The 8,459-nt window shown below is 47.4% G+C and overlaps 1 protein-coding gene across 3 annotated transcripts in view; it reads left to right on the top strand.

Moving 5' to 3' along the window:
• The first annotated feature begins 993 nt into the window (after positions 1 to 993).
• VCL (vinculin) overlaps positions 994 to 8,459 on the top strand; it is a 126,431-nt gene continuing 118,965 nt past the window's right edge. The window contains exon 1 of one of the 3 annotated variants that reach the window (XM_025397576.1): positions 994 to 1,437. In XM_025397576.1, coding sequence (XP_025253361.1) covers positions 1,270 to 1,437 — 168 coding nt within the window. In that variant the 5' untranslated portion in view covers positions 994 to 1,269. Of the gene's footprint in view, positions 1,438 to 1,910; positions 2,438 to 8,459 lie in introns of those variants that run through there. The other 2 variants (XM_025397577.1, XM_025397578.1) reach the window with 2 other exon arrangements.

The raw sequence follows: 8,459 nt of genomic DNA, 5'->3' as shown, positions 1-8,459 counted from the left end.
CACCCGCCTCGGCCTCCCAAAGTGCTGGGATTACAGGTTTGAGCCACCGCGCCCGGCCGGCAAGTACAATTAATGCAGAATTTTTTTTTAGACAGAGTCTGGCTCCGCCGCCCAGGCTGGAGTGCAGTGGCGCGATCTGGCTCACTGCAAGCCCCGCCTCCCGGGCTCACGCTGTTCTCCTGCCTCAGCCTCCGGAGTAGCTGGGACTACAGGCGCCCGCCACCATGCCCGGCTAATTTTTTGTATTTTTTTTTTCTTTTTTAGTAGAGACGGGGTTTCACCATGTTGGCCAGGATCAGCATTGTTTTTTAATAGTGAAAACCAGAACCCAACCCAAGTCCATGACTAGGAACATTGGTTCTGTAAATAGTTTTATTTCATGCAATGGAATACCATGCAGTCATTAAGAAGAATGAGGTAGCTCTTTACCAACAGTGAAAGATAAGGGCATTTTCATCAAGGGCAATCATACCTAGTTCCAGGAAAATGTTTATTAATCTCATTTACTTCGAAAATATATATGTAGAGGTGAATCTATAGACAAGTCTAGAAGGCTATACACTCAGCTGTTAAACAGAATGTCTCTGAGGCGGGCAGGGGGCGGAGCCTGCGTTTACATGAATGGGACGCTGCTGTTTCTCAGTGCACCTCTGCTGTTTGAATCTTTCACTAAAAACGTTCCCATGCATTACTGGGAGGGAATGGAAGGAGTATTTTGAGGGTTTCGTGTGAAGGGAAAAGTTGAGGAGGGGACGTGGGCGACCCCTTGGTCTCCTGAGACTCAAGCACCGCCTGAGGTGAGGAGACCCCGCCCAGCTGAGGTGATTCTGCAGAGGGGCGGAGCTCCCCAGATCCGAGGCGGGAGGCGGCCCGGGGGCGGGGCCAGCCGGCTCCAGCCGTCCGCTCCGCTCCCACCATGCCCTTATAAGGAGCGCCCGGCGTTAGGGCTCGGGAATCCGGTAGCAATCCCGGCGGCTCAGCCCCAATCCCAGGCCCCTCCCTTGGGAATGGGGGAGGGGCGGGGTTTGGCGGCGCGGTGGCTGGGGTGGAGCATCTCGAAAAGGGACCAGTAGGAGTGGCGGCCCAGGTCTGAGCGGTGCTGCCATTGGGCGCGGCGACGAGAGGGGGCGGAGAGTCCGTGAGGCTGGTTACGCCGAGGGAAGCCCCGACTCTGTAGTCGCTGCTCAGAGTCTGTCTCTTCGCCGGTTCCCGGCCCCGTGGATCCTACTTCTCTGTCGCCCGCGGTTCGCCGCCCCGCTCGCCGCCGCGATGCCGGTGTTTCATACGCGCACGATCGAGAGCATCCTGGAGCCGGTGGCACAGCAGATCTCCCACCTGGTGATAATGCACGAGGAGGGCGAGGTGGACGGCAAAGCCATTCCTGACCTCACCGCGCCCGTGGCCGCCGTGCAGGCGGCCGTCAGCAACCTCGTCCGGGTGAGCGCGCAGGGCCTGGCGCGGGAGCGGGCGCGGGAGGTGTCCCCCGGGCCCCGGCCCGCGTCGCGGCTGCCTGCGGCCGGCTAGCTGGCCGTGACTTTCCGCGTGGGTTCCGGAGCCAGGCGCCGAGAGTTCGAATGGCCTCTTCTCCGCCCTGTGACCTTGAGCGAGTCCTGAGCCTCTCTCGGCCTCAGTGTCCTCATCTATAAAATGGGAGCAGTCATGGAAAAGGCTGCCTGGCGGGCTTGTCGTAAAGATCCGGCGAGGTATTATTTGTGGAGTGCCTCGCGCGGCTTGTGGCCCACAGCAGGCACCCAATAAATGAGAGTTGCTGGGATGTCCGAGGGTCTCTGCCCCGCTCAGGCTTCGCCCCCACGTTGACTTCCTCGCTCTCAGCGCCTTTTTAGGCCTCCTCGATCTGGCTGTGGGGGAGGGAGAGCGGGCCCTCCCACGGATCCCTTGCCTTCTCTTCCAGGGATCCTTATTTGAGCCACGTTGTCCTCCTTTCTAATACTTCTTCCCCTCACCCTGAGATCCGCCTCGCCCACCCCCGCTCCCCAGAGCTCCCTATATTCCGCCCTTTTATTCACTTGCCTCACTCTCCGTCGCCTCCTCCTCCCTCCTGGGCGTTTTACTTACGCTCACTCCTCTGTCACCCTTACACCTTTATGCAGTTATTCGTGACCACAAGCCCTGTTTTTCCTTCCGCTCAGCCCTGCTGCCCTTCCTTTCATTCCCTCCTGTGGACATTTCCACCTGGCTTTACCTGCTGTCAAACGGCCTCCTCCCACTGGGGCCTTTCTAGACTCGGGGGCCCTCCTTGGCCCCTCCTCGGCCCCTCCTCCTGGCAGGAAGCAAGATGGAGCTGTTGGGAGAGGCCTGTGGAATCTGGGATCTGCCGCCCCTGCCGGAGAGAAGGCTGGGGCATCCCCTCCCCATCCACAACTTTCCTGGTGGCTCCGCAGACCCCTGTAACCCACAGCTGTGACTCATAACCGAGGTGATTCCTGGAGGAGGAGGAGCCCATGTCTGAAATGGGAAAAAAGAGGTGCTGAGACCAGTCTCCCAACACTCCCCTGGCTAATGTCACACTTTTCTTTCTCACCCTGGGTGGGTGACTCAGACTGGTCCTGCATGTGAGGAACAACTTTGGAAAAAGTTCATACTGCTCCCCCACTGAGCTGTGTAAATAGTGTGTTCAGGGCAGTTGGGAGGCAACTGTGGGTCTGTCTGGGTGGGGCTTGGGTTTCTTATCTGATTTGAGCTCCTCAGTGCACTTAGAGGCTCTTTAGCAGCTGAAAGTCTTCCTCGGTCTTCAGGGGTCCCTGGACTGTCTCAAGCAATTTAGGAGACTGATAGCTAGGAAGACAGGGTGACACCACCGTCCAAATTCCTGATCTTTCTTCTGTATAGCTTTAGTAAGAATCTATTCATTCAGTAAGAATGCTGTATTCATTCACAATGTCTACTTGTACATTGTTCTTCTTTTTATAACTAATTTGAACAGAACACTCCAGAGTACATTCTTATGTAGTGTTGTCTAACATGGCTGCATTCCAGGCCTCCATTTTTCAACAAATAGGAAACAATGTAAAGAGACAAGGTAATAGTGTCTCTCCATGTAGTACTTCAGGAAATGAAATCTTAAAACCACATGTTGCACTTGGAACAGAGCTAGTGTAGTCTAGGGGTTGATAGCTGGTTAGGCTATTTAGAGAAAAGTTATTTATGGACTTCCATGCCATGAATTAATAAGCATTGAATGTCTGCTATATGGAAAACATTGCAATAAATCAGTGGTTCTCAGCTTAGAGTGTGCATGAAAATCATCAGTGGGGCTTTTTAGAAATAAAGATGTCCAGCTTCCAAGGGTCAAGGCCTTTGTATTTTGCTCTTTTTTTATTTTTATTTTATTTTATTTTTTTTTGAGACTGGGTCTCACTGTCATGCAGGCACTGGAGTGCAATGGCGTGATCATAGCTCACTGCAGCCTTCATCTCCTGGGCTGAGAAAATTCCTCCCACCTTAGCCTCCCAAGTAGCTAAAGGCCTTTGTTTGTTTGTTTGTTTTTGAGATGGAGCCTTCCTCTGTCATGAGGCTGGAGTGCAGTGACATGATCTGGGCTCACTGCAACGTCCTCCTCCCAGGTTGAAGCGATTCTCCTGCCTCAGCCTCTGGAGTAGCTGGGACTACAGGTGTGCACCACCGTGCCCAGCTAATTTTTGTATTTTTAGTAGAGACGGGATTTCATCATGTTGGCCAGGATGGTCTCCATCTCTTGACCTTGTGATTTGCCTGCCTTGGCCTCCCAAAGTGCTGAGATTACAGGCGTGAGTCACTGTGCCCGGCCAGGCCTTTGTATTTTTTAAGAAGCTCCATAGGTGATTGTGATATACGCCCTTAGTTAGGAAACACTGTAATACACACTGTGAGACAAATACAAAAGAAATAAGGTTATAAGATGAAAACAATGATATGTAGTTAAGTTATATACTTTCCAACACATACAAAAGAGGGCACTTGAGATTGGTGGTAGCTATGGGTTAGCAGAGACAAAGTAGGGAGGATTGTGCTGATAAATAGTTAATCATGAACAAAGGTACTTGTGAGTAAGTCACTTCCAGGTTATAGCAAGTACATTATCTTCATTGCAGCTCAGGAGACAAGTTGGAGAGAAATTGGAGATGAAGTTGGTGTGTGACATATGGGCAGTGTAACACAGGCCATATCCAATAGGATGAACAAAGAGAGCAGGAGAGGGAGGAGGATGAGAATAGTGTGTGAGAAAGACTGCGTGAGAATGGCGTGTGAGAATAGTATAGTGTGTTTTGGGGAGGCCAGAGGACCTACCCATTGCTTCACATCCTTGGTGCCAATTGTGATCGTTAAATATGTGGATTCTGTACATGCTTCAAGATTGTTCCTAGAGGTCAGGCCTTGTCTGATATTTATCTCTTTTTAAAAAAATTTATTTTGGTTTTAAATAGAGACAGGGTCTTGCTATGTTGCCCAGGCTGGTCTCAAATCCCTGGGCTCAAGCAGTTCTCCCGCCTTGGCCTCTCAAAGTGCTGGATTACAGTTGTGAGCTAGTGTGCCTGGCCTGATATTTCTTTATATGGTCCTCAGTTCCTGCCCTCAAAATTGGCACATGGGATCACTCAGTAAATATTGTTGAAGGAACTATGGGAAGGGAGACAAATTGGGAAGCTTTTAAAATTGGTTGGTTATGAAGAAAATGAAGGTCTGGACTTGGGAGTGGCAGGGAAATAGAGAAGGAATTAATCAGAAATATATTAGAAGAAGAAATAATAGAATTGGATAATTGAACTCTGAATTTGCTAGGAAAGAAACATTGTATTACTGTAAAATAATGAAACTGATTTTAGAACAAATCTTCTGGAATTTAAATAATCTGGGTATTTATTTGGAGTTATTTTGGGAGGTTATATCCTTATTCCAGTGCTTTTCTTTGGGAATTTCTTTCAGATTATTTACATACGTATGCCAAATTAGTCTTATTTTGGTCATAAAATGTACATTTTGACTGAAGTAAGCATTCTTGAGCTCAACTACTTCATTTACTGTTCTTGAGTCTAAATGACTTTTGGATATTTCCATAATTAAAATTTACTAGATGAAGATGAAATTCTCAATTGTTGTACATAGTCATTCACTTATCAAGCAGGTTTTTATTGAGACCCCTTCAAATGTCAAAGCAATAAGTGTGATGCCTGACACAATCAGTATGATACTGAATTGGAAATCTTAAGTGGCACTGAGGAAACAGAGTATGATGGAAAGTCAGAGGAAAACGAGATTACTTTTGATTGGAGAATCAGGGGAGGCTTCATGGAGGATATAACATTGAGTTGGGTCTTAAAGACAGATGAGATTTGAATGTTTAGAGATGTGGTAAGAAAGGCATTACTTGGCCAGGCTTGGTGGCTCATGCCTGTAATCCCAGCACTTTGGGAGGCTTAGGTGGGCTGATCACGAGGTCAAGAGATTGAGACCATCATGGCCAACATGGTGAAACCCCGTCTCTACTAAAAATACGAAAATTAGCTGGGCATGGTGGCCTGCGCCTGTAGTCCGAGCTACTCAGGAGGCTGAGGCAGGAGAATCGCTTGAACCTGGGAGGCAGAGGTTGCACTGAGCCGAGATCGTGCCACTGCACTCTAGCCTGGGCCACAGAGCAAGACTCCGTCTCAAAAAAAAAAAAAAAAGATATTACTTAATTTTATGGGGGCAGGACTCATTAGGATTTGTAATTTCATGTGTATTTGTTAAGCAAAGTAGTCTGGTCACTGATATATATATATATATATATATATATAGCAACTGGGTCATCACTTTTACTCCACACTTAGGGAGGGGGTAGGGTGGGAGTGTTTATTTATTTATTTATCTTGAGATGGAGTCTCTGTAGCCCAAGCTGGAGTGCAGTGGCGTGACCTCAGCTCACTGCAACTTCTGCCTCCTGGGTTCAAGTGATTCTCCTGCCTCAGCCTCTCAAGTAGCAGGGATTACAGGCATGTACCACTTAAAACTCTATTTAAGGCAGTTTTAAACACAGAGAGTGAGTCCGATTCAATAATGAAACAAGGAAGAGGAGGTAGTCAAGGGAAGGGTGGGAAAGGAAAAATAGGGAGGGGCACAAGAAATTCTAAGAAGGCTTAGATTCAGCAGGCAGTGTGAAAAAGTCACAAGTCTTAGACTGAGTACTTTGTAATATGGTATATACATTTTTCTTTTTTTCATTAAAGTGGCCCATTGAAATGTGTCAGTCTGTGATGTGACATTAAAATCATGCAAGTTTTATTAATGGGGCTTCAGATACTTTGCTTTCTCCAATGCATCTGAGAGCATGTGTTGTAAGTACTCCTTGGGCTCATGAAATATTTATTTTGGGAGTTTTTGTGGCCTTGACTTTTATGGGCCTCATCCGTATATCATATGCTCTTGGGACCAGGTCTGGGACAAATAGCAGTATTATCTTCACTTTACACTGATAAATGGGAAAGACTGCTTTGCTCTTCTTTTGCTGTTTTTTAGAGATGGAGTCTTGCTCTGTTGTCCAGGCTGGAGTACAGTGGTGTGATCATAGCTCACTGCAGCCTTGAACTCCTGGGTTCAACAGATCCTCCCACCTTAGCCTCCTTAGTACCTGGGACTACAGGGGTGCACCTCCACGCCTGGCTAATTAAACATTTTTTTTGTAGAGATGGAGTTTCACTATATTTCCAAGGCTGGTCTTGAACTCCTGGCCTCAAACAATACTCCTGCCTTAGCCTCCCAAAGTGCTGGGATTATAGGCATGAGCCACTGTGTCCAGCCTACTCTAATCTTTAAAGGAGGTCAGCAGTTAATTTTATCATTTGTAATTATTAGTATTAACATCTGAAAATATTTTTGCTTTAAAATTCAGTTGATATTAGACTTTATTTCAGTTAAATAAATAACAATGTTTGGGTGAGTGATTTTTTTTCTTAATATTTTTCTGTGTTTTCCAATTTTTGAAAATTAACATATAATTCCTATGCTAAGGAAAAAAATACAGTAAATAAAAAGAATATTTATATGATCATTTATAGCTCATAAAATACTTTGATATTTATAATCTCATAGCAATCTATGGGTAGGTATAGTGGTGGTCTCCGTTTTACAGATGAGGGAGGATACTGTAGTTCAGAGAAATTAAGTAACCTGCCCACAGTGGCACAGCTAGTTAGCCTAGACTTGACCTGTGGTCTGTTGTTCCAGGTCCTCTGCTTTTTTTTTTTTTGAGAAGGCGTCTCGCTCTGTCACCCAGGCTGGAGTGCAGTGGCACGATCTCGGCTCACCACAACCTCTGCCTCCTGGGTTCAAGCAATTCTCCTGCCTCAGCCTCCCAAGTAGCTGGGATTACAGGTGCCCGCCACTAGGCCCAGCTAATTTTTCTATTTTTAGTCTATTTTTCTATTTTTCTATTTTAGAAAAATTTTAGTAAAATTTTTCTATTTTAGAGATGGGGTTTCACTATGTTGGTTAGACTGGTCTCCAACTCCTGACCTCGTGATCTGCCCGCCTTGGCCTCCCAAAGTGCTGGAATTACAGGCGTAAGCCACCATGCCCAGCCCCTCTGCTTTTTTTTTTTTGAGACGGTGTCTCGCTCTGTCTCCCAGGCTGGGGTGCAGTGGCAGGATCTCAGCTCACTGCAAGCTCCGCCTCCCGGGTTTACGCCATTCTCCTGCCTCAGCCTCCCGAGTAGCTGGGACTGCAGGCGCCCGCCACCTCGCCCGGCTAGCTTTTTGTATTTTTTAGTAGAGACAGGGTTTCACCGTGTTAGCCAGGATGGTCTCGATCTCCTGACGTCGTGATCCGCCCGTCTCGGCCTCCCAAAGTGCTGGGATTACAGGCTTGAGCCACCGCGCCCGGCGCCTCTGCTTTTTTTCACACCACCATTCCACATCTACTTAGAGCAAAGTTGTTAAATATCAGTGGAAGTTTCCCACCTAGAATCAGAAGCAACAGGAATGCTGTTAGTCATAGAGGTTCCATTTGTCCTAGGCCTGGCAACAGTATCTGTTTAGAACCTGGCTTTAGCATGGCCTACATGAATGGCCTATATGAGAAGAATGATGTGAAGGTAAGCTTGTTTCACAGCCACACCCAATTTCACAGCATGTCTTGTCTTTCTTTTTTTTTTTTGAGATGGAGTCTCACTCTGTTGCCCAGACTGGAGTGCAGTGGTGCGATCTTGGCTCACTGCAACCTCCGCCTCCTGGGTTCAAGTGATTTTCCTGTCTCAGCCTCCTGAGTAGCTGGGATTACAATCGTCTGCCACCACAGTTGGCTTATTTCTTGTATTTTTAGTAGAGACGGGGTTTCACCGTGTTGGCCAGGCTGGTCTCAAACTCCTGACCTCATCTGATCCACCCGCCTTGGCCTCCCAAAGTGCTGGGATTACAGGTGTGAGCCACTGCACCCTGCCAGAGACAGAAATATATTTTGTTCCAATTTTTTTTTTTTTTTTTTTTTTT

The sequence above is a fragment of the Theropithecus gelada genome, chromosome 9 (genome assembly GCF_003255815.1).
Source record: "Theropithecus gelada isolate Dixy chromosome 9, Tgel_1.0, whole genome shotgun sequence".
Taxonomy (NCBI): domain Eukaryota; kingdom Metazoa; phylum Chordata; class Mammalia; order Primates; family Cercopithecidae; genus Theropithecus; species Theropithecus gelada.
This window is presented reverse-complemented; position numbering and strand designations above follow the sequence as displayed.